Here is a 27,655-nt window from a genome sequence, read left to right on the forward strand (position 1 = left end):
ACATCGAATACTGTGTAAAATACAAATTTTTGTGGCAGGATTATTAAACTTACCACAGTTCTCTGGGCTGTTACGCTGAAATCCCATGAATTATCTTGAAAATCTCCCAAGTTTTTTTCTTTCCATGGAGCCTATCTTAATTAGGTAGGGGGGTGAGGGGGAATGGGCCCTTATAAATGTATTCCACAGTGAAGAGACTGTTACACATTCAGCTTTCAGCCAAAGCCCTCTTCAGAAAGCAGACAATGCACACATTCATTCACAGAAGCAAGCAAGCACTCCTCACACACATGATTGCCATCTCTGGCAGCTCGGACTGGAGTGCAACTGACACATTGAACAAAAGCAGCAATGTGTAGGAGGTGGTGAAGAGATAATGGCGTACAGGTGGGAGGAGGGAAGAACACTGTTTGGCAGACCCTGCAGGAACTAGATGGAGGTGTGATGTGACTGCCTCCAGGTTCAGCACTGGGAGGCTATGGGGCAGGGAGATGGGGTGGAGGTAGGGGGGGGGGGGGGGGGCAGAAGGGCGTGGGAAAAGAGAGCAGCAACAGGGCATAGGGCAATTGGGGGGGCAGGGGGGGGGGAGACAAATGGGTGCATTGGCAGAGGGTGGCACACAATGAGGGTGAGGGGCTGTGAATAGAGAGGAGGTGATAGGAAAGAAGGGGCAGAAACTATTGGGTGGAGGGAGTGGGGATGGTAGGTTACTATACATAGGGGCTGAGATAATTTTGAGAATGGAGAATGTGTTGCAAGGATAACTTGCATCTGCGCAGTTCAGAGGACCTGCTAGTGGAGGGGAGGATCCAGATGGCATACATCATATAGCAGCCATTGAAATCTAGCATGTTGTGTTGTAGAATGGTCTATATTTTGTTCTTGGCCTCAGACTGACAATGGCTGTTTATTCTGGTGGACAACTGGTTGATGGTAGTATCAATGTAAAAAGCTGTGCAATTACAGCAGCAGAGCATTTCTACCTAGGACTGGAATATGAATTACTGGGTGGGTGGATTGAGCAGGTCTTGCATCTGGGTCTTCCACAGGAGTATGATCTCTGTGGTAAGGGGGATAGGATTGGGAGTGTCATAGGTATGGACTAGGATGTTGTGGGTGACAGACCACCACTTTGAGAAAGGATCTTGGGTAGGATGTCCCTCATTTCAGGGCATGATGATAGACAATCAAAGCCCTGACAAAGGATGCGGTTCAGTTGTTCCAATCGAGGTGGTTTTTGCTGACAAAGGGGGCATTCCTAGCTCATGGGGATGGTGGGAGGATTTTGGGCGTCATGGAAAATGGTATGAGAAATCTTTGTGTGGATTAGGTCGGGGGGGGGGGGGGGGGGGGTTTACTGTCTGTCTGTGAAGACCGTGTTGAGACCTTCAGCATACTGGGCAAGGGAGTTCTTGTCATTGCAGGTACGCTGTCTCTGGGTGGTCAGTCTGTATGGAAGGGCTGACAGCTGTCAAAATGCAGGTACTGTTTGTGGTTGGTGCGTTTAATGTAGACAGAGGTATTGTTGGAACTGTGAGCTGTCGGAGAGGAGGAGATCAACATCCAGGAAGGTGGCACATTGGGTTGAGAAGGATAAAAAGCATATGGGAGATAGACATTGAGCTTGTGAAGGAATGAGGAAATGGTGTCTTGGTACTGAGTCCAAATCATGAAAATATCACCAATAAACGTGAACTGGACTAGGTGTTTAACGTTTTGGGATGATAGGAAGGTCTCTACAGGGCATGTAGCCAGGGTGGCATAGGAGGGTGCCATGCAGGTGCCCATGGCTGTGCTGCAGATTTGTTTGTATACTTTCCATTCAAAGGATAAGTAATTATTAGTTGGGATAAAGTTAGTAAGGTGTATGACAAATTAGGTAGTGTGTTTAGAGTTTGGAGTCTGAAGGACACTGGGGAAGATAGTGTTCAATAGTGGCAAGACAATGGGCATGAGGGATTGGCTTTGTATAGGGTAGTGGCATGAGCAGTGACAAGTATGGATCCAGGAGTAAAGGGATTGGGACGGTGGAGAGTCAGTGAAGGAAGTGGTGGTACCTTTGACATAGGAGGCTGGATTATAGGCATTGGTTGGAGATGTTGGTCAATGAGGCCTGAAATTCTCAATGGGACACACCCTAAGTTATCTGCACTTCTCTATACAGATAAACGCAGTATTCCATTATGATGCTAATTATGATTATAGTCTTCATTCAAGTGTGATTATTGGAAAAATGAATAAATTTTGTGTATATTGCCAGTGCCCTCATATTGCCTAAGGATGTACTGGGTGAGTGGAAAATTAAAATTGCCAGTAGTAAATTCGCCGCCCTGACCTTTATTAACTTTAGTTGAGGTGATGTGAGCCAATGGAAACATTTGTTGGCAAACATACACAAAGATAATTCGTTTCCAGATTACATCATTCACTGCATGAGATTACATGATCCAAAGGGCAGAAGCAAATTTTATAGTTGTGCAGGATCACCACTACCACTGCCGAACCATATCGCAAGTTGCTTCAAATTTATGCCATGAGAACTGCTTATGAATGAAGCGATCAGCATTGTCAACTCGCTTCAGACACTAAATGAGAAATTGTTGCTGCATTACAGACTTTATTCAATCGACATTCTGAATTAATTACATGGTTCAGAACTGCCCTTCAACAAACAAGTTCCAGCTGGTGACTGCAAAGTTGTAGTTACACCAGAGGGAACAGCTCTCAGCCAACATGAAAGCAATACAGTGAAACAATAATTGTTAAAGTGGTAATCATTTTGTAATTGGTTAAGAATTTAACTCGTATGATATAAATCTTCACTGCAGAAATGGTGATGTTCAGCAAGTCCTAGAAACCTATTGCTTGTACGAAGGTTTGCATTATCTAATTTTATTTTTTCAGAGAGAGGATTCAACATTAAATTCAGAAATACAAACAGATGAGGAAGTGAATAAGAAAGTTGGCACCATTACTTACAATTCATATTGATTGATGATTGGTGCAAATGCTGAAAATCCTATCATGAAATGGCAACAATTGTTCCATTGTAGTGTCAATATTTGTGTGAAAATTGGAACCAAATGTCTCCTCTACAGTTGATTAAATTAAACCAAGATGCATTCTGAAGAGTACTCAGATAGTGGAGCGAGATGGATGAGTATTGGAAGGAAGGCATCAGTAAAAGAGTTAATTAAAGAAAACTTGGGATATATTCTCAATGGTGGAATACGGAAGGGCTCCCTGGGGGTGGTGGTAGAGCTCGACTTCCTTTGAACAAAGAAATGAATAGAATAGGAAACTTGAGGCGGCTGTTTGTCTGCCTGGTGGTTAGTCCTGGTGAATAGCGGCAGGGGTGGATGACAGAAGTCATCCAGCCTGGCTAAGGTCTGGAGTTAAGAGTGTGTGTCTGCAACTGTGCTCTGTCCTCGCAGACATTCCAGCACCCAGACACGTGACTCACCTCCCACATTTGGTGGTGGTTAACTTGTTGATGTAGATATGCCAGTTTATTCAGCAGAGACACTGGATAGGATGGCATGGTGCTGTCTTCGGCAGCCTTTATTGGAATGAACTGCCTGTGTCCTGAAGAACAGGTTGGGCTGGCATGTAGGTACTAATGAAGTCATAGCAGGAGAATACGTGAAAGACTCGGTGGCAAAAAATCCCAAATATCCCCAGACTGGCTGCCTCCTTGCAGATTACATGCATGTACACAATGAAATTGTTAAATCCCATTGAATTGGGAAAAATAATCATACTACAAGCCACATTTACGGGGAGTTCATGGCACATGCATGAATATGAACAAGAGGCAATGGCATATTCGTTCTGATGGCTTCCCACATTCTTTATTACATTGACCACAAATCCTTCTTGGGATGAAATAAAAAATAGCATTGTTAAGTGGACCATCATCATGAACCATGAGATCATCATACTTCTGTTTGTGTTCAAACGAAGTTACATAGTTTATATTGTCGGTCAAAAAGTTACACGATGGCAAAATGATCAAGTCATCTTGGTAGAAATATCCGATGCTGACAGTAATTCAGCCGTATTTGAAGTTGTCAGCAGAAACATGATTTATGGTCCATGTGGTTTATTCAACAATAATTCACTCTGTGTGTCTGGTGAGAAATTCATGAAATGAAACCCAAGAGACTAACTTGCTGAGTCTATGATGAATACCCATTCTGTTAGTGATCAAATCAAGTTGGCAGGAAATCCGTCGCATTAAAAGTACATAACAGTGGTGTTATAATCATTGCATTGTACTGTATTCAATGTTGTTCAAAACTGTACAAAGCAGTCATAAATGTCAAGTACTGCAATTCATTGTAATTACAAATATGCCAGTGAAGGAAATGATATGGCAGTTTTTGAAGTAGGAAATGCATCAGCATCTATCTGTGAAATCAGCCAGTATCAACTGGGACGTTACATTAGTATCAGTGAAGCAGTATAGCGCATTTTAACATTTCCAATCAATGAATAAAATCCCACGGTCGTCCATTCGGCAGTGCACGATGAAAATGGACAGTGTACATACTTCTCATCAGAAAATGTTTGTGTAAGAGCATTGTCACCACCATCAACAAAGATAACTGCATTTTTCTCATTGTGCGAGGATGACGATTGCTAAGATGCTGCTGTTTTCTGGAATTTCATAATACTGTATGCATCAGTAAAAAAGCTTCAACACTGCAAACAATGTAAGGCATTTGCAGGACATCCCATTTAAATTTGACCAACATGTCAGGCTGTCTGTGCACTATTCACCCAAACAATGTGTATTGGTTTTGCTTCCAATTACTCTTAACCATCTTATGTGGACCAGTCTACCTCAAAAAATTTTGAACTGTAAACTGTCAAGCATGTGTCACTTATCATGGAGCTCGCCAAGAATTAAATCTTCAGGAGACGCACATTGGGACACTGCACTGACTGAAGTATCAAATACTTCTCAAGACAGCAAATACGTATGTTATTTGCAATGGTAATGACAATGTACATCCCATCCAGTCAAAAATATCTTTGGGGAAAGATACACCTTACATTGTTTGCATGCTTTAGATCAAAATTTGGACATTCAGTTCACACCATACATGTATAATGAGGCATTGGTTTCGACCGAAGACATATGTTTGGCGGTCACTAACAGAGCACTAGTATTGTTGAGAATGGCTGTGCCTATATGATCTGCAAGGAACATTTGTAATTGTGATTTACAGTGAAAAATACATTTTGATGTCAACAAATTGGGTACATTCCTTCAAACTAATCTTCCAAAATTGCTTCCAGGACAACACACATCACATGACATAATTACACATGCAATTTCTAGCCAAAGCAGTGGAATATATTTCCTAGATGCATCTGGAGGCACAGGGAAAACTTTTCTGATTTCAGCCATTTTGGCAACAGTAAAATCATGAACAGTTGTTGCACTGACCATCACGTCGTGTAGAATTGTGGCAACTCTTTTGGCTGGTAGCCAAACACCACATTCAGAACTGAAATTGCAGTTGAATATGCAGATCACTGAGACACAAACATGCAATAACAAAAAAAATTCTGAAGTGGGTAAAGTTATCCAATTGTGAGCTCATTATATTGGACAAATGGACTATGGTGCACAAAAAAGTATTGGAAGCACTTCATCATACATTTAAGGATTTGAGAGAAAATGAGCAGCTCTTTGGTGGTGCACTCATTTTATTGCCTGATTATTTTCGATGAACTCTACCAGCTGTATGGCGTCAACAGCAGCTGCTGCTGATCTTTGATGTCTCAAATGATCAGTTTTGTGGCAACATGTACAGAAATTGACTTTAAAGACAAATATACATGTACAAATAAAACACGATGCATCCGCTGAACATTTTGCAAAACAGTGGTTAGACATTGGGAATGAAGAAAATGGGTGTTGATGAATCCACACAATGTATCATATTGGCAAAACACTTCTGTAAAATCACAGAAACAACAGACGAAATGATTCTCAAAGCTTTTCCAAATACTGCACATAATTACAAAAATCATCAGTGACTCAGTGCATTAGCAGCCAAAAACAGTAATGCTGATGCCATCAGTTTCAGCATTCAGAATGAAATGTCAGGCTAAGTGATAACGTATCAGTCCATTGGTCATGTAATGGATCAAGACACTTGGGAATTACCCAGCTGGATTCTTGAATTCACTTGATTTGCCAGTCATGCCGCCACACGTTTGAACCCTTTACTGCTACAGATGTGCGTGACAGACTGTGCCAAGTGCTGTATCATTATCACCCAGACTGTCTACCTATGCCAGAACCCTTCTGTCATGATCATTTCCTTCCTGCTGAATTATGTATGCCAGCCTCCTGGCCCTGTGTTGAATATTTTAGACATAGCTAGTGAGGCAAATGCTTTACAATCCTCACATCCACTCCTTCCAGCTCATCTTGTGCTCTTGCTGTATGCTACCACAGTAAATAATTCACTTAAGATGTATCTGAATAGCTTAAAGTACACCAATAAAACAAATTGTTCCAAGGTCATTTTCGAGGCAGTATATCAATTTTTTTTTTCTAAACAAAATCTTGTCAGAATAATTTTATCAAGTCATAGAGAGATGAATCTGCATAATTTTTTTATTAACTGATATTATGTTTGTGGTGCGTATTTACTTAGTGTGGAGTAGATGTTGACGCATATGAAGAATCAGGTCCATCTGTTTCCAGTACTGGAGAGATGAAGCTCTCTGAATCTTCAAACTTTTAAATTATTTGTGCAACAGGGCAATTATAATTTAAAGTTCCAGTTTCAGAAAGCTGTTTAAAAAAATTAAAAACCAGCACTGATCAGGATGTCATCAAATTTGAATGGGATATTATCGAACAGGTGGGAATATGATGGAAATAAAAAAAATAATGAAAATTTTTCCCATTAGATGCCACTATAAGTGTCATAATGTAAATATGTTTGGCTAAAGTGACAGATGAATCACAATATGACGGCTGTGATGTGAATTGCGTATTAAACAAAACCCTGTTGTTCAGTCTGCGTGACCGCACAAATTTGACATTCAGCAGTTGTGGCACTGTTACCTAGTAAACCCATCCACCATGGCAAGGTCATACCATATCAGAGAGAGAGAAAAAAATCTGGTTTTAATTGTTCTGAGGGGAAAACGGCAATGAAATCACTTTCTAATTGTCACGGTCGTGGCACAAGACATGTTCAGCACGCTGTCAAACCTTTTCTGCCGCAAGTTGAAATTGAGAGACTGGAGAGTTGCAGAGGTCACATTCAGAATGCATTGCGCAATGATTGCTGCCTATTGAGCACTAGCCGATTCACACAGCCTGTAGAATTTTATTCCAAATCTCGCCCTTTTCAGTGGGATATTCTGTACCCAACCCAATCTGCCCTTGTACAGAAGTAAACTTTCATCCACCACAATGTCCCGTTCAGGAACATAAGAACTTTTAAATTTATTTTCAAGGTGCTCATAAATTGGCCAAATTTTGTTCAACTTAGGATTTGGGTGATTTGCGGCATCATATACTTCATTGTCAGAAAAATGAAGATACTTTTTTATTTGGCTAAATCTCTTGTAGGACATTACACCCTTGAAAAATGGAGTTGATATGCTTACCTGCCATGACCAGTAGATTTGCAATTCAGGTTTCTGTAAAACACTTTGTAAAATAATTAGAGCACATAAAATTTGAAGCTCTTCACATGATGGGAACAAAATTTTACAGGCAATGGTTGAAACACATTGGCGGATATATTTAGCAGTTCCACCTTTATCATTTCCAGCAAATCCAGATCAAAAAAGCATTCAAATATTCTAAGTTCATCATCAGCAAAAGGAATCGTACAACCAGGATTAGCAGAAAATGGAAATCTTGGAGGAGCACAATCAGTATTTTTGATTGACAACATGCTACTGTCTGACCTGAGACCAATCTATATCTGTGTCTTCCTCACATTATTCTTCATTTGACAAAAGTTGAAGAGTCATCACCAGATTCCGAAACAGAGATGTCTTCCCACTGCTCTTCTCCACTGGAATGATTACTGTTCATTTTACACGACTCCAAACAGCTGTAATACTGCAACAACTGCACCAAAACACTAATAAAGGTTGCAGAATTGTTGCAATGACAATAGAAATGCTACTGACGTGAGTATAATCTAGTTGGAAAATATCCCTCAACTCCCAAGTCTCCTAAAGGCTTAAAGAGCAACACCCAGTAGCAATACACCGAAGCAAAACACACGAAACGCCAACTAGTAGCAGCTGAAGGAACAATAGTGACTACAACAGGTTCTGGTGCTAACTAGTGGTAGCAGAAGGAACTAAAAGTATAATCGGGATGTTGGGGCATGAACAAGAGAAAATCGGGAGCCCAAGTTATCTCGCAATAGTATTTCTCGGCACAGTAGTCTATCCAGATTTGAAGGGTTTGAACAATCTTGGTGCCCAAAAGACAAAGCATTTACCAGTGATGGTACAAACAGGACCCACATGACCCATCTCCTTAAAAAAAACGGAGGGGGGGGGGGGGGGGGCATATGATAAGCGATACTATCAGTCAACACCACACAGTTACCTTTGCAGAATGAAGTGGTACTTGTTGATTTACAAGTGGTTGTTCTGTTGCCCGTATCCTGCAATCCTGTGTATTGACATGTCCTTGGAGGTGGAAATGGGCTCTATCTGTCCACAGAATGTTCCATGGCCCTTCAGTGACCACTTCCATGCAAGCAAGAAATTCTAGGGCACGTGTTTATGTTAATGGCAGGTCATCATGATGGAAGTCCTGAACATGGGTAATTTTGTATGGATAGCATGCAGGATATTTCATAGAATTTTATGCACCATGCTCATAGGGATGTGCAAAGTTTGGATTGTTTGGGGGAGGAGACCAGACAGCGAGGTCATCGGTCTCATTGGATTAGGGAAGGAACTCGGCCGTGCTCTTTCAAAGGAACTATCCCGGCATTTGGCTGGAGCGATTTGGGGAAATCATGGAAAGCCTAAATCAGGATGGTCGGACGCGGGATTGAACCGTCATCCTCCCGAATGCGAATCCAGTGTGCTAGCCACTGCATCACCTCGCTCGGTGTGTGCAAAGCTCAAACAATTCCACGTGCACGGCATGTTTGCACTCTACTGCCTGACCTCTCCTGCGAGGTTGTGGCTACGTCTTCCTCTGATGTCAGATCATTTGTTTTTCCCCTCTGCCCCATGACACTTCAGAAGAACAAAAGGACCTGTCTTTATGAATTGTGGAATAATTTTCTCCAAACCCTTGTCAGACATTGGACCGATGCCTTTTACCATACCTTTGAGTGTGCAGAGCTCCAAGCGCACAATCACCAAATTTGCAAAAAGGCTTTACCAACAGCACACAGTCCTACATTGAGACAGTCGTTTTGAGCATATCAGACTTAACCCAAGGCACTTACCCACATCTTTTATTTCGCATATTTTACTGCTTACTGAACCATCTAGTAGTAAAATTTCCAATCCCCCCCCGGTCAGGAACTTTAATTATCACTCTGTATTTTAAATCCTTTGTGCATCCATAGACAAATTTAATGATAAAAAATCATGATATGTTGATATAATTGTATATGTTACATGCTAATAATTTTAGTGTATCCTAAGCAGATGAATATGTACAATTTTTGTTTTACTGACATGGTGTATGGTGTGTAATTAGATAATGTACAAGATAGCATCATCTGAAACAGCAAGTCTGTTTCTTGCCACAATACTTCTTCTACAATGTGAGCAAACATAATTGTTTGAAAATACACACTGAGTGTTGTAAAAAGTATTCAGTCATTCCTTACATCCTTAGGCAAGTTTTGTGACCAAACAGAGTACCAGAATATAATTGTTTCCATCATGTTGCACTAATTTCATAACATTGAAAAGTGATGTATGTATGAGCAGCTTGGGGGAACACAATGGTAAGTGCCACTGCCATATATTTTGAGTTGTAAGGCTATTAGCGGTATCTGTGAGAAACAGAATATTTTACAGTGGGAAGAAGATCTAATTTCACTAAACACGTCAGGGCCGTGACTCGTGGTAAACGTCGGTGACTGCCTGCAGCTGGTATGTAATGGGAAGCAGAAGGTAAAATGGCTAGTGCTAAGAGGGCTCTGTGTGTTTTTCCTGAGATTATAGCCACATTTGACTAGTTTCAAAGAAACAAAGACGTTCTTAGTGATCCTGATATCTCAAACTAGGATCCTCAATGACTCAAATGACTCAGGTATGCAAATTTACAAATCTGCTGAACTTCGTACATTCCACAAACATAATGGTAAATGCATGTACATACCATTATTTTTGTGAAAAGCATGATATATGAGGTCATTATAAAATGACTGCTGTTGAAGGCTTGATGGTGCACGCATGTTGATACTAATTCATTCATACTCGTACAAGTAATAATAATGATGATGACGACGATGACGATGACGACGATGATAGTAATAATTACTACTGCTTGACTACTTAAGCAGTACATATTTGTGCACTGAAGTTGACTTGTTTAATGGCTTGAAATAGTTTTGTTCCAATCAAGTGTCACTAAGCCGTACTCTTTTTCCGAAGTGTTTCGGCAGAACTTTTAATTCTTTAGTTTCTAAACGTCTGGCTACTTGACCTCATAAAAGCATTAAACTAGTGTTTTATACCAGTTGGTATTCAGGGCTGGGAACTACTACTTAGAGATTCCGTTGAAGACTCATCCCTGCTGCCATCATCAGAGAATTCACACTCACTGTCACTCCTAGTGAAGCATTGGTGAGCAAAACTGCAGAAAAAATGTAACCTTTACTGAACGACATAATGTTTACCAGCGTCACTGTATGTAACAGGCACTTGTGACTACTGTTTTCAATGTTGTAGTTTTTATATATGCTCCATATTGAAATCAGTTCACATGATGAAGCTGTTTGTTTATAGTCACTGCTAACTTATTCCTCCATGATATATTATTTCACTATAAAAGGCACACAGACATATTGGAATTTTAACTTTGCCATCAGTTGTCTCAAAATGTGTCCCATTAGTCGATGTATCACTACGCTATACCATTGTCCCAGCCTTTATAATATTGTGTGGAAAGTTAATCCATGATGCAGAACATTTAGATCACTTTGTCCATTATTTTTATGGTCAACAGTACACTGTAAAACGTTCTGTTATTGTACTAATTGACTTATCCAGCCAGTTACAGTTGCACAGTGACTTACATTTAACTGCTACTCCAAACATTGGTGGAATGTGGCATTTTGTGCATTTAAATTCACTGTGTAATGTTGAAGGCTGTACAAAACTCAAGTTACTTTTCTAGAAAAATATTTGGTTTATTAGTACAATCGATTAGTGCTTTATTAGGAATTTTGCCCAATATGCAGTAGTGATGGGGTTTTGTTTGGTGTAAATTCAGTTTTGTATCAGTTATCAATCTACAATAATGCCTCTCTAGAATTGTCTAGAAATCAAACACATTCATTTTTGGAATTTTTTTGTTTCTCCACACAAAAAATAACATTTGCAGTCAGATTTTAAGATTATTCATTGTCCAAAATGTATTTTTGAAATAAAAAGTATATGGTTTTAGTCTAGTTCATTAGTTTGATGATCTTAAAGCACACGTGGCCAGTTCATCTTTTACTTGAACTGTTGATTTACATACGCAATAACTTATAAAACCTGTTACATACCAAGTATGCTGTTACACTTTGCACTGAAAGAGTAATTGCAGTCATCCACTCACCCATTTTCCTGCCTCACAACATTTTCTTTTCAGCTGTCTAAACTAACATGACCTCATAAATGCATGCATTATATGCACAGCATTAAAAAAAAAAAAAAAAAAAAAAAAAAGTGGAAACTTAAGAGAGCAGTGCTACCTGCTCTAGAAAATCATAAAATGAAAAAGCTCACTTTAGTCTGCAGCTAATGCACGAACAAAATGTACAAAACTGGCATATTGAAGTGAACCATGGAAAATCCAGGATGAAATGTAACAATATTATGAAAAGGAAGTTGCCACTCACCATATAGTGAGTCGCAGATAGGCACAACAAAAAGACTGTCACAAATAAAGCTTTCGACCTGTTCAGTGGCCTGAGACTGTAGCCGTATGTGTGAGTTGCGTTTTTGTGTGAGGGCGGGTGGGAGAGGGAGCATCATATATTGTTGAAGAAGGCCTTACTGGCCAAAAGCTTTATTTGTGATAGTCTTTTTGTTGTGCGTACTAGTGTCTCAGCATTTCTGCTGTATGGTGAGTGCCAACTTTCCTTTTCATAATATTGTCATATTGAAGTGAAACAGTCCTATGTTCCTAAATGTGTTGTTGCGTTTTTTGTTATTTTTTCTTTTGTGGCTTTTACTTATCAGAATATTCATTGTATATTGTGGCTGTTTTAAAATGAGGAAGTTCATTACTCACATGCAGCTGTGAAATAAAAGATTTTCCTGTTCCCCCATATACATTGTTCAGGCATTTTGATGCAAGGTGGCACGTACACACACACACACACACACACACACACACACACACACACACACACTCTCTCTCTCTCTCTCTCTCTCTCTCTTAGCATTATCTTTCTGCTTTGTGTTCTGTTTTAATAATCAGTAATATAATCTACTAAAGATTGAGAACATCATCATAATTACATATGTGACCACATTCATTGTCATAATGTAATGTTCCAGTTAATTTTGTAACAATTGATACTTTTTGTTGAAACAGGTGACGACAACCAATATTGTGCTGGATCGTGATGGATTTGTCTGGAAAGGACACGACCAGTTGACTGCCCGTACTGGTGCCTTGTCTCTGGCACCAGGTTTCCAACCTTGTTCTGTGCTGCAACTGCATCCTCCTGCGGCAGTTACAGCACTTGTATTGCAGGCAGACTGGGGCCTTGTGGCTGCTGGAACTGCACACGGCTTGGCACTTTTTGATTACATACGCCACAAGGGTGTTCTTACGAAGTGTACTCTGAATCCCAACGGTAATTGTACTTTCTCAGTAATGCTCTTTAATATTTACATAAAACTGCCATGTCATCTTTATCGTGTTTTCTTATGACTGTTATAGCGGTTTATAACATATGTGCACCTTTTAATTTTGCTCTCAGCTAGTCTGTTATCAAATTACTGAGATTATGTGAATTGAAGTTAGTAGTGTAGCTAGGCCCAGCCTTTTCTGTCCACAGTACTTTGTCACTTACGACATTTTCATTGAGATATCTGCCCGTATCATGTCTACAGATCTAAACACATTAGAATAGTATTTCCTTTCAAAGACAAGCTTATTCTCTTCCTCGTGCTCATTTTGGTACTCGTAATGGGTGTAAGGTTTCCCTTTACTAACACTATATGCCCTTCATTTCCAGGAAAGGAGATGAACATACCATCCACTTGCTTAGTAGCTTGATGTTCTGTTTATTTGTTTCATCATTACTTATAAAGAAAGACAAGCAATTTCATCAAAATTGAAGCTTCTAAATGGTAATAAAAATAGCTAAATAACACACATCAAAGCTCATAGTATACCTAACACTCAAGAGAATTTGATCGTTACCTGAGAGCAAACAGTTGATACCCTGCCATAAGACATTAACCATCACGAATTACAAGACACAAGAAAAATGAAGAAATTTCAGAATTGCTAGTCTGCTGTGCTGCACTACCTGTGTGCTGACTCAGGGTGAACTTGCCATTGTCCGGAAACACCTAGAAGCTGTTTTAGGTAGAGGCGGTCTTCCCTCTGACATTGCCCACTGTGTCACTCTGTAACAAAAGCTGTGACACTTCTAGTGCTGCCAATATAGCCTGGAAACCTCAATGTCGCTGTGCCTTCCAGTGCACAAGTTGGGACTGATTTGTCAACACTCGAATATGATGTGTAGACACTGGTACAATTGCATATGTCTGAGCCCGAGGTGAATGTTGGAACAGGCCATGCAGATGTCTTATTACAAGTACATGATTCTCACCAGTGTTCACAGCGTATTTGAGCCAGCAAGGGATGGCTCTTATGTAGGGTTTAGTGGCCTACTTTGGGAAAGAAAGCCAGGGATACACTCAGTATGCTTGCCAGAGATGTTAAAGATATTCTGCCAGAGACTATTGGACACACTGGGTCCAGCCATATTGCCATAGCTCATTTTGTTGTGAGTGATGCATGACTCTGTAGTATGTGCTGAGATTACAGTGGAATCCAAAAGTGAAATAAAATGGATGAGGGTAAGAATCAATTGTGGATCAAATGTGGGAATTGGATGCTTTTACAGATCACCTGCTCAGGAGCTACAGAGCACCTGCTCAGGAGCTGCATTGGCAGAGTGCTTCAAGAAAATTGAGAGTATCAGTAGTTTTCTATCATGCTGTTGGAGCAGGAGGAAATTTAAATTTGGCAGCTATTGAATGGGACAGTCATGTGATTGAAACTGGTGCCAGAGGCAAGGATTTGAGTTATGTTTGTCTGGAATGTCGTATCTGAAAATTACATTGAGCAAACAAAGATATGAGGACAATATCTTAGACAACCTAATAAATAATATACCTGAACTTTTCAAATCAGTTATTGTAGAGGAGTGCATTACTGATCTTGAGGCTGTTATAGCATCAGGTGTTAAAAGGAATGTTAAGAAAGGTAGGAGAAATATCTGATTAGTCAACACCAACTGTTTAGCTCTGAATACAGAGATGGAACGGAAATAGATAAAATTCAGAACCATTGTGCAACTCACCTTAGACCAGTATATGCTGACCAACGCTAGAAAGGAGAGGGACACACACATTGTGGTCCGGCCACTATGCTAGAATTTGCTCCAAAACCAAAGAGTATTGCAACACGGAATTCAGTCTGACAAACAGAAACTGGGGGGGGGGAAAAAATTAATGAAGAAAGCCAATCTAAGAAATGTTTAATGGATTCAAAAGTAAAATTTTTGCCAACCCGTCTGACAAAAAAATCCTAACAAGTTTTGGAAGTCAGTCAGTGGATTAAAATCTATTCCAGCCGGTTACAGTTCAAACTGCCTGTCAGCTTTCCTGTGTGCAGGTGCAGATGGAGTAGGCTACCAATCAGGTGGCCCTATTCAATCACATTTTTATCTTGTTATGTCTTGTGTGGAAGCCATTTGCACTCTTCTGGAAGTGGGCACTTGGCTGAGGCATATACCGTATTTGTCTAAGATATGATCTGTCTGCCCCACTGCCCATGAGTCAGCTCTTGCCCACACCTGCCCACTTAAAATAAAACAGCCCAATCGATCAAGTCACTCAGTGTCAACACTAGTATCAGAACGGAATATGACAGAGAAGGCCGAAATACAAAATTCAGTCTTTAAAATATTCGCCATCAAAAGTAGTATGTTTTTGAATACTGTTTACATGCATTACATTTATTCCCCGTGTGTGTGTGTGTGTGTGTGTGTGTGTGTGTGTGTGTGTGTTTTTTTTAAAAAAGAAAAAAAAAGTTACACTGATACTGATGAAGGCAGTAATCCATATCTACTTTGTCCACATCTCTCCAGTTGATGATTACTTATTTTGCTGTATGCAGTGAGTCATGAAGCGGAGTACAGTATATTCTCATAGGTCACATTTTCTTCATTCATATCTCTGTCATACTTTCTGTTTAGAGCCAACTGTTCACCAAGTTAGCACACATTTCATGGAGTGCTTCCGTACAAAAAAATTTGGAAAATGCGTCTCGTTATATGAGCATCTCCCTCCATCAGCTTTCCTGTGTTCTGTTGCATAAGTTTCTGCAAGTTCTCTGAACAGAGATGAATATTAAAGCAGCATTAATATATCATTTATTGCTCACGCAATTTTTTCACGCATTTCTGTGTCATCTCTTGACCCAATGATATCATTTGACTCTGCATACCTGTTTGTATGTTTGCATTTCTTATGGGATCACCACTTTATAGCAATCCTGCTCAGACTTATTTCATATACAGATGAAATATGAAACTTCATAAGGCTAAAATTACTTTTTTTTTTTTCTAATCACAATTACAAGATTAAAGGAAAATGTTAAACTCAGTAAACAAAACAATAATCCCACTCTCAAAGAATAATGGAACTGTCACTTCAGAACCAACTACTGTTCTCCACAAGATATGTTCTCAAAAATTTCCAAGGAATAAACAGCCGACAGCTCTTGCTCATTTGCTCTGCAGCTCTGTCAGCTTTCCTGTGTGCAGGTGCAGATGGAGTAGGCTACCCTCTCTTCTGGAAGTGGGCACTTGGCTGAGGCATATACCGTATTTGTCTAAGATATGATCTGTCTGCCCCACTGCCCATGAGTCAGCTCTTGCCCACACCTGCCCACTTAAAATAAAACAGCCCAATCGATCAAGTCACTCAGTGTCAACACTATCAGAACGGAATATGACAGAGAAGGCCGAAATACAAAATTCAGTCTTTAAAATATTCGCCATCTCTTGCTCATTTGACTAGTTTTGATCTCCCAGGATCATCATCAGAAGATCTATGTAGATTTGCACAACTGGAACCGAAACATAAACAATGTATTAAAATTGTTTTAAATCTCAATACAATTGCTGTTCTCTGCGTGTATTATGCAGATGGATAACTCGCCTCGTCACTATCTAGTGGAGAGTGTGAAAGATAAGAAACAGTTTCATAATGTGGAAAACAAACTTTCTGTGCCATTTCTCAATCCTACTTGAGCCTAGAAGCGAGTCATGGAGGCCAGCTGCCCCATATTAGTTTTAATCAACCCATTGCAGTTTTCTCTTTGGTACATAAATCTTCCTTTAAGACTTTTACTTTTGAAATATGTCTTTGGTGTTATGAGTAGTCAGCTTCTACAATTATCTTGTGTTACACAGGTTGAGTATCAGTGAATGTATCAACTGGCATAAACTCAATTTCTCCTCTGTTAAGTTTCTCCTTTTAATACTTTGTATCCGTTTCTGCAAACTATCTGAAAAGTTGTTTTCTTATGTGAGGTCCAATCAGTTAGAAAAATTTCAGACCCTGAAAACCAGCAGTTTATGTTGTTATTTTAAAATGATACCAGTACATTTGTGTTGAATATATCTTAAATGATGATACACAAAAAAAAGACAAAGCTGTGGTGTTTATTTTTCATATTTATTTTAGTTCTGCGTTTGATTTGTGCGAGTTGCTGTCACACGAGTAAAGAGCACACAGTGCCTGTCGGCTGTTTATTCCTTGGAAATTTTTGAGAACATATCTTGTGGAGAACAGTAGTTGGTTCTGAAGTGACAGTTCCATTATTCTTTGAGAGTGGGATTATTGTTTTGTTTACTGAGTTTAACATTTTCCTTTAATCTTGTAATTGTGATTAGAAAAAAAAAAAAGTAATTTTAGCCTTATGAAGTTTCATATTTCATCTGTATATGAAATAAGTCTGAGCAGGATTGCTATAAAGTGGTGATCCCATAAGAAATGCAAACATACAAACAGGTATGCAGAGTCAAATGATATCATTGGATCAAGAGATGACACAGAAATGCGTGAAAAACATTTAACAGACCTTTGTGATGGTATCGAGACCCAAATTAAGGAACTGCAGTTGGCAGTGGAGGAGCAAGATACTTCACTAGTGAACACTTATACAACAGTTGACAGCAGGTGTGCAACGACAGGCAAGCTGCAAATGAAACAGTGCATGCCACAAATCCTGCCTGACAAACCAGAGCTATGGCTCACAATGCTGGAGATAGTATTTGAGCGAAACGAGGTAGTGGATGAACGCACAAAGTTAGACGTGGCAGTGAACGCATTAGATACCAGAGCAACTCCAATTGGTATGGATATTACACTCGGGCCCCCAATAGTTCAGCAGTTTACTTGTTTAAAAAATGTATTAGTCAGCATAATGTGTAAACCACTAAATAAACATATGCAGCAGCTGGGTATTGTCGGTGAAATGAAATGAGCTTGACAAGATACGGCATTGAGGCACAACCGCTTGCACAGTTGGCTGGAACGGTCAAGGCAGCAGTGATGACTTGTGAAGAACAGTATGTCCAAGTGTTAATAACAAAGGCTGACTAAAGTTTACGCCATGCTAGACAGTAAATGAGCAGTATGGGTAATGATAGTAGCAGATGGCTGTGTGCAACAACAGACAGCATCAATATGCAAAGGCCAGCAGGTAGATTTGATGAAACAACTGCTAGAGCTTACAGAGCAAGTTACTACATTGCAAAGGCAAGTCTCCTAGTTGTTAGAGAGCAGGACGAACTAATCTGGGCGGAGGAGGGACTCGTCTGGGCGAAAGTCGAGGAACAGTGATGTTACTGAAGTTGGCCGACGAGAGTGGCTGTGTTGGTATCGCCGGCAGTTCAGTGACAGAACAACAAAATGTACAGCACCTTGTCGGTACCCGAATGGCAGCAGCGGCTAGCGGTAGATGCAGCAGGCCACGATGTAACGACGAGAGCTCCTTCAGTGAGGATGTGAGTCCACCGAGGGACACAGTATTGAGAGTAATTTGACCAGCTTACCTACTCCGTTACAGAGTTTGACAGGCCCCAGCCACATCCCTGTGAACACATCTGTAAGTCACCAATAAATACTTCTTAATTTGGAGGTGGATTTGGGGTTTGCGGATGCAGTTTGTGGTGGCAGTGGCACAGGCGCCATATTAGGTGTGGATTTCTTGTGACACATGAAGATTGAAGTAAATATATTACAGAGACCCAGATTAAGAAATACCGTGAAGTAGTCACGGATACACTAGGATAAAGCAGTTTCACCGTGGACCGCGTGCACAGAGGGGTCACACGGGACGAAAATGGCAGCACAGTGACAATTTTGCTGTGTGTGTTGCACAACACAACAAAGAAGAGGTGAGATCCAAGCTCTGTGTTGAACGACACAGTGCACCACATTCGTACTACGGCCGGTCAACCAGTATTGCAACTATGTTGGAGAAGCCCCAAATTGTTTTGTAGTGGCCGAGACTGAGTTTGAGGGGTTACTTAAAGCAGGCATGCTTTGTCAATTTGACAGCCCGCGGGTGTCACTGTTACACTTAATGAAAAAGAAAGATGGTACGAGGAGGCCTCGGGGTGACTACCGGCTGCTAAATACCTGTACACTCCCAGATCATTACCCAGTACCCAACATCAGGGATTTTGTCAATGAGCTGGCAGGAGCAACAATAATTAGTGTCATCAACTGCAAAGAGGCATACCACTAGATACTAGTGGTGGAAAGAGACATACTGAAGACAGTTATCGTAATACCGTTCGGGTTAGTTGAGTACATCCGGATGCCATTTTGCATCGAGAATGCATTGTAGACGTGGCAGTGGTTTATAAGACGAGGTGCTCAGAGGGTTGCAGTGTTGTTTTGTTCACCTGGGTGACATCTCGGTGCTCTCAAAGTCAAAGGAGCTGCACGAAGAGCATCGCAGGACTGTTTATGAGTGAATTAACAAGTTTGGCACAGTGACCGGTAAGGTGAAATGCACACTGTGACAGCGGCAAGTAAAATTTCTGAGGCGTGCAATGTCAGCAGATGGAAAACGCCCCCTTAGAGACAAAATAGCTATAACTGAAGAAATACTGTGACCAACTTATTGACAGCTTAGAATTTTAGAGGCAGTACATTTCTACCAGCAACACCTGCCAAGAGCAGGTGAGTCCCAAGCACTGTTGACAGCAGCACAAGCTGGGAACATTGTGAGCAACCGAAGGCCCCCATGGTGGAGCAGAGAAATGCAGAAAGTGTTCAGCCAGGTGAAGACAGATTTACAAAGGGCAGTTCTGTTAACACACCCAGTACCTCACACATCATTGTCTGTAGTGGTTGACACTAACCAACAATCATTAGGGGCAGCATTCCAACAATACACGAATAGGCATTAGTAACCTTTGGACTCCCCCCCCCCCCCCCCCCCTCTCTCTCTCTCTCACACACACACACACACACACACACACACACACACACACACACTTACAGCAGCGCAGATGAAGTGGAGTGCGTACGTATGACAGAGAGATCCTGGATATTTATGAAGCTGTGAAATATTTTCATCCCTACATAGAAGCCAGGGCTTTCACAAATTATACCAAACACAAACCTATAAAGTTTTCATGCAGTAAGTTGAGGGACAACAGTTCCACATGACAATTCTTACAGTTCAAATTTATTAGCCAATTGGCAACAGATTTAGGTCATACAAAAGGGGCTGCAAAAGCCATGGCTTATTTTTGGTCCAGAGTAGGAATGGTTTCCCAGACCACCGATTATGAATTATTGGCAGCAACACAGGCCACAGACCAACTACTATGGCTGTTCCAGCGGGACAACACTACCGAACTGCAGCTTTGGCAAATATGTCTATAGTGTTGTAAAATTCCCAGTAATTTAAAATCTAAGAAATATTCCGATGGAATATTTCCAGCAATATTCCCAAAATTCATAAATTCCTGGTAGTTCATGATTAATTAGCAAGATAGCTCAAAAAACTGTTAATAGGTAAAAGCAGTAATTATATCATTAAATTTTATATGGATCTGGACTTAAAATCCTTGTTAGAAATGAACACGTTTTTTGGTTTTCAGTGTTTTAAATATCAAAGAATTAGCCATAGAACTGCCAAGCATCGACATTTATGACTCTCACGTTTCCTAGAACTGCCAACATCAAAATAATCAACTTTTAGAAAAACCGAGTTTATAATATTGATATGCCATATAGTAACTAACGTTACTGAAATACACAGGGACTTTCGTTTATTCAATTCATTAAGTCTTCCATCGGCATTAGAGGTATCTAATGATATAAATAAACTCGTGCAAATTTTGTGAACATTATTCTTGAAAATGACATTTTGGGGAAAAATTATGTGAATAACCTGGCCAAGATTTATGATTTACTTGAAAATACAAGTGATTTTATTCACATAGAACATGGTAAAATGTGGCTTAACAATCCTAAAAGTGAAAGTGATTGTGATATTTCAGAAAAGAAATTTATAAATCTTAATTCATCACATGGAATGAGAAGTCTTTCAATTCTGAAAGTGAAACACATGTAATCATTTATTTGGAAAATTTAAAAAATACTACAGATAATGGCCAGTTGAGAATTACACCTCCAGAGAAATATTTTATAAGTTTAGGTTTCATTCAGAGAAATGAGGGGTTTCAACTTGCCTAAAAATAGTAGGCCTAGCGAGTATTTTAAATTACTTTTTCCACCAGACTTACGGTAAATTATGTTTTGCATAGAACTTGCAAGGAAATTAACACGTGGAATGATAAATCTTGGATTAAAATGTATGAATTTACTTGGTTAACCTAGTTTTAAGTTTCTTTAACTGTTAATAAGTGTTGAAACATTCAAATTCTAAAAATTTTCATGAATTCCCAATTCTTGGGGATCTTCCTGGGCCAATTCTTGGGGATCTTCCCGGGCCAAAGAAATATTCCTGGCAACATTCCCATTTTATAAATTCCCTTCCACTGGAGATATACCCAGCCCACATCACGATAAGTCTAGCTTTTCGCAAATATGTCTGGCATGGGCAAAGGTCAGCATTTGGTGCAACCTATCAAGAGGCAAACTTAGACCTTTTGTTCCTGAGGTATCATGGAAGATATCATTCATTGTGTTCATGGACTAGACCACCAAAGAGCAAAAGCCAGCATGAAACTTACTGCTTTGTGTGACAAAGTGCTAAGAGGGATTGGATCAGGTGCCAAAAGATGGGCTTGATGTACCAGGGATGTAAGGTTGGTTAGCATGTTCACAAACCACTACGGAACAATTTGCGCACGTCTACTAACACATCATGGGACCACAGATGCCTTCGGAGGAATACCATTATTTACTGATGGCTGTGGACCAATATATGCGATGGGCAGAAGCGGTGCCACTTGCAGATGTATTTCCAGAAATAGTGGCATGAGCATTGTTTTCTACATGGATTGCACAGTTCAGATGTCTTTTGAATGTGACTTCAGGCCAGACCGCCAGTTTGAATCAGCATTATTTGGAACTAGTCAAACTGTAAGGATTCACACGTCACCACTCAGCTGCCTACCACCTGACAAGTAAAACCATGATCGAGAGGTGGCATATAACTTTAAAACCTGTTCTGATATGCCAGGATGAAAACTGGACTTCAGCATTGTCAATGGTGTTGTTGGGCCTCGGGCCCACTTGTAATATGAGTTGGAAGCTTCCATGGCAGAGTTAGTTTATGGGGAAGCACTGCAACTGCCAGTGGAGTTTTTTACTGCATGACTGGAAGAAACCACCTTATTGCCAAGCCCTGCACAAAACAAGGTTATTGCATGGCATAGGCAAACTGTTCATGCACAAAAAACTAGATTCTTGCTCTTGTGCATGATTAGAGAGAGATGTATGACTGCTGTTCCAATCGCCGTATTCTGGTCCGAATAAAGTATTACTAACAGGTGAACATACAAAACAGATAGAAAGGAACAGGAAGCAGTAAACTATCTCACTAGACAGAGTGAAACCAGCACACATGTTGTTGCCAGATGACAACATAGAGTGTGAACAACAAAAAGAGATGGCATTGATACTGCCTCCAGGACAAGAATAGGTGATGACAGAAAATGACACCCCACCACTTCTAGCAAGTGAGGTGTGCCAGAGGGAGAAGAAACTGATTCTGGTATGGTATTCCAGGGTGGGTCAATGAATACCTGAAAATTCCCATATGTCCCTCGAGCTCTACTCTACTTCAGGGAGGCTACAGGGAGGCTACGTGGGAGTCACCATCACGCAAGTAAAGTGCACATGATGCTTGTCGGCAGTTAATTCCTTGGAACTTATGTATTGACAGTTCCATTATTCTTTGCGAGATGGGTTATTATTTTGTTTATTGAGTGTGACATTTTACATTTAATATTGTAATTGCAGTTACAAAAAGAAACAATTGTAGCCTTCTGAAGCTTAATTTTTTTCATCTGTATATGGAATAAGACTAAGTAGGATTGCTATAATTACAAATTTTATGGTAATGATGACAGAAAAAAGTAAAAGGTGAGTTCTTGAGCAATTGCACACATAATTGGCTTTTGCGTGGAAGCATCTGTAGCGTAAAGAGAGAGGTTATGGTCAGGGCAGTACCAGCTTGTTTCTTGCCTTCTTGTTTTGCTAATAGATTGACTCGTCTTCTTTGAAAAAGGTCTTGCAAACAGCTTCTTCGTGAGATTTGTCTCTAAAAATGGTGAGATGGAGACCAATACAATCAAAACTAAGTAGTAATTACTGCAGCTTTATAAGGTATGTTCAAAAGATTCCGAAAAATTTTTCTGTGCTTACTGTCATTTATTGTGCATGGTCTCCTTTGAAATACTCTCCTCCTTAACTGATACACGTTCCCAACTCCTTTTCCACTTTCTGAATCACTCTTCGTACACCTTTTGCTGGATCGCATCAAGCACCATCTGTGAATTTTCTTGTCTCTTGTCTATCATTGCAAATCTTTGTCCTTTCAACAAGGCTTACAACTTACGAAATAAAAAAAAAGTCCGCAGTGGCCAGGACGGGAGAGAATGGAGGATGAAGAAGCACCGTGATTTCATTTTTTGTGCAGTAGTCATGCACCAACAGGGATGAATGTGCGGGTGCATTATCATGATGAAAGAGCCACGAATTTTCCCATCACATTTCAGGGCATTTCCTTCTCACATTTTCTGACAGGCGTCATAACATATCTCAATAGTACCTTCTATTAACAGTCTGCTCGTGTCATGAATTCATTATGAACTAATCCTGCAAAGTCAAAAACAACTATCAGCATGGCTTTGACATTTGTCCTGACCTGACAAGCTTTTTTTGATCAGGGAGAACCTTTCCTGACTCACTGTGAAGATTGAACCTTGTGGTCACAACATCGTAACTGTAGATCCAAATCTCATCACCAGTTATGATTATCTTAAGGAACATATCGTTCTCATTTGCACGATCTGAAAGCTCTTCACGGATTGTGAGATGAAGGTCTTTCTGGTCTTGACTCATGAGCCATGGGCTGGGCTTGGTGGCAACATGATACATTTCTAGGTGCTGTGTTTGGATTCCATGACATGATCCAATTAAAATGTTACATTCTTCTGTAATCTCTGTCATTAAGTCCTTGATTAGCCCGCACAATTTCGTTGACATTTGTGACAAGAGCGTCATCAGTATATGTCCTGAACGAGGATCATCTTCCATACGGCCATTTGTAAACCATGGGAACCATTCGTAACACAGAGTGCAGCTTAAGCACTCATCACCATAGGCTTTCTGCATTATTTGGTATGTCTCTGCAAAGGTTTTCTTGAGTTTCACGCCAAATTTAACGCAGACGTGTTGCTCCTCTCTCTGCCGTCTTGAAATTCGCAAACTGTGCGACACACTGTTGTACTCAACACTGCACTGAACAATAACTAAAGATGTACAACGATGAAACTTCCGTCAGTTACACATTAAACATAGACATGTGCAGGGGATGCCAACAGCATTTTGTTCCAACATGCCACGGGCAGGAAATTACAAATGTTTCAGAATTTTTTGAACAGACCTCATATCTGTAGTAACAATGTTTGAGACAGAAAATTGTAACAGACTGAATCTTACCTGAATAGGAGTTTTCTTCAGGCTGTTAACACTTGGCCTCTTCAGGTTCCAAAATTTCTTGCTCACTTAAAAAATATGCCATATTTTTAGCAGAATTACAGCAAATAGCAAAACCTAACGCGCACACACTAGACCTCTGATAATATGAGCACACAATGGCTCAGTCAGTGGCAACAGCAGATTTTACTTTCAGTTCTGGTTCTTTCAAGGTAGTTCTAGAAATTGACAACAGAAGGCAGCAACTATAAAGGAACAGGTAGCAAGACATCCAAACAGTGTTGTCATACAAAACTAGTCCAGTTTTTGAGAGGTGATTTGCCTGTATATCGTGAACCTCATACACCGAGATATAGTCGGATGCTGTCCTTTGAAACCAGTATTGTGTCCCAAGTTGGGAAGGGGCTTGGTCGCAAGTTACAGTGGGCCTTCCTCATTTAAAATCTTCTAATGCAGCTAAAATTCAATGTGGGATACACTATGAACTTCAGTGATGATGATCTTTATTTAAAATAAATTTTCTCCTCCAGTCACTGAATTGAGGGAATCTCAGCTGTAACTTCAGGCAGAGTGCGGAACATATTTTCACAGAAAACAGAAGTGTTCCAGAGTACATATCTATACTAATGGCCTCAAGTATTTGCACAAGCCATCAGGAGTTAAATACCAATGAAACAATAAAATTGGTTGGAGCCCATATTATTCACTTTGTTGATTGGCTGGCTGTATGAATAAGATTGAGTGGTTTAATTTGCCATGAATATCAAGTCTTGTATTGGGAATATGAAGAAAACTGGCCATTATCCACTTGCATAGCATTCGGGAGGACAAAGGTTCAAATCTGCATTCGGCCATTTAGATTTATGGCTGTGAAGTCTTTCATAACGGAGTCCTTGGATAAAAAGGTCTTGATGTACATCAAATTCAGATAAAATCCAGAGCTGCATGACAGCCCTCCTTAGCTCCTGATGATGACGATGAAGGCAGTCATTGAAAGCTTGGAATTGTATTTGAATTTTACATGGCAAATAAACTGGAAACTTTTTATCTGTTGAGATTTAGATTTTCCACAATTTCCCTAAATTGCTACTAGCCAGTGCCGGGATGGGTGCTTTGAAAGTACAGGGTAAGTTCCTTCCCCGTCTCTGAAATGTTACGAGCTTGTGCTCTGTCTCTAATGACCTCATTGTCGGTAGCATGTTAAACCTTATCTTCTTTCCATCTGCTTGTTTACAGAAGTCATATAATGAAACATTCCTAAGTTGCTGAAAATTGCTTCCCACCCTTGACAACAATAAAAAATGCCGCTAAATATTTCTTCTTCCCCAAAAGTTTTATCATCTCTCTCACATTCTTTGGAGTCTGAAGAAGTTGCAGCTACACATGTTGTAGTTTACATGTTAAACTACATGCTGCAGGCCTCTTACTTAAAAATTGTATAAAAGGATCATCATAATTTTTAGAACCAAAAAGTCAATCTCATGTGTGATTTCTACTAGGATTTTTTACTCTGTGCAAATACGATTGTATCATTTTCTTTTCAGATTTGTAATGTTCTCAGTATAAAACAGGATAACAGGAGGAACATATTCAAATACAAATAACAAGTAACACCTGGAGGCACCAACAAGAGATACAGTTCACGAGCATCAACAAAAAATTTAACCATCAAATATTCCAACTAAGCTAACCGAACTCTGATGAGCTACTGGATAGAAGGGCCAGAAATATGGCTGTGAGTGTTAAGATGTTCACAACAGGCAGGGCCCTGGGAGAGAATCACCATTTCAAAACACTTCTATAACACTCAGGGACTGATCACATAGCATAAGTAAACCCTTTACAGAACTGTGAGAAGTGCAGAGTGGTGCACTTCCACAGCACCTGTGGTGAGGTACAATGGGATGTCCACAGCAGTTGACTGGTTAATAGCCCTTTGGTAGCCACCAATCTTTACTTCTTGAAGACACAATGGAAACTGAGATGACTTATTCGAACACTGTTTCTGCAGTGAATGTTTTTGCAGTGTTGGGGAACGTGCAGTGTTGTAAAATTTCCTGACTGATTGAAATTATGTTTCAGACTGAGCCTCAACCTGATCTTTGCTTTCATTGCCCACTCTCTAAAGCTAGGATTACCAAAGCACAATATGCAAACTACCTTCACAGCTTCAGTTCTGACCGTACTTTTCTCCTATGTTGCAAACTTCATGAAATATTTCCTGCAAACCTAGCTGGCATACCACACACTTATCTGAAGTTCGGCCAAGTTTAGAAAGCATCAAAGACCTCTTGGCAGAATGAAACTGAAGTTGTGAAGCTGGATCAGAAGTAGTAATTGGATAGTTCAGTTAGTAAGAGCATTGCCCTCAGAAGACAAGGTTTCTTCTCATTTCAGTTCTTTTATTATACTGGATCTAACAGTCTCTAATATATTATTTTCAGTATTGGTGAATTACAGTAATCAAATCACAAAATACATTGCTGGAACTTAAACACAGAAATTCAGAATAAACCAGCAAGACGTGAAAACCGGTGAACTGCAGCAAATCGGGCTGCAGCCAACCAGTCCTTGTATTGAGCACTTAAGGTGATGGTCACATCTTAGTAAGTGCTCTGTCCTCTCCTTCCTTGGTATTAAAAGCTGTAATACATCAGCATATTGATAGGGTCCAGTATAACTAAGGTTAAAAGTCAGTCATCGGCACAAAAATATTTGTTCTCGGAAATTTTATTTCATGCTACACACTTTGGAAGCATTCTTGACAATAACTTTGTTGTTGGCTTCACGTAAACACCAGCTGTCCACGCTGTTCTGAACAATATGCCAAGAAGTGTTAAGTTTATCAGATGACAAAAGCATTGTTATAAGAAAGCTGCATAACAAGCCATTTTAAAAGTATTTAGTAATAAAATGTTTCTCCCTACAGAATCATTTTCATAATTGATAGAAGTGTTTTGAAGTTGCTGTACAGATTATCAGTGTCACTCTAAAATGA

The 27,655-nt window shown here is 40.0% G+C and overlaps 1 protein-coding gene across 5 annotated transcripts in view; it reads left to right on the top strand.

Annotated features, from left to right (window-relative positions):
* LOC126458580 (lethal(2) giant larvae protein homolog 1) overlaps positions 1–27,655 on the top strand; it is a 354,490-nt gene that overhangs the window by 207,515 nt on the left and 119,320 nt on the right. For all 5 annotated transcript variants that reach the window (XR_007585663.1, XM_050095715.1, XM_050095712.1 and 2 more), the window contains exon 12: positions 12,785–13,049. Coding sequence is in view for 4 of the 5 variants with exons in the window: in XM_050095715.1 (XP_049951672.1) it covers positions 12,785–13,049 (265 nt within the window). In the remaining variant the exon portion in view is untranslated. The remainder of the gene's footprint in view (positions 1–12,784; positions 13,050–27,655) is intronic.

The sequence above is a fragment of the Schistocerca serialis genome, chromosome 2 (assembly GCF_023864345.2).
Source record: "Schistocerca serialis cubense isolate TAMUIC-IGC-003099 chromosome 2, iqSchSeri2.2, whole genome shotgun sequence".
Taxonomy (NCBI): domain Eukaryota; kingdom Metazoa; phylum Arthropoda; class Insecta; order Orthoptera; family Acrididae; genus Schistocerca; species Schistocerca serialis.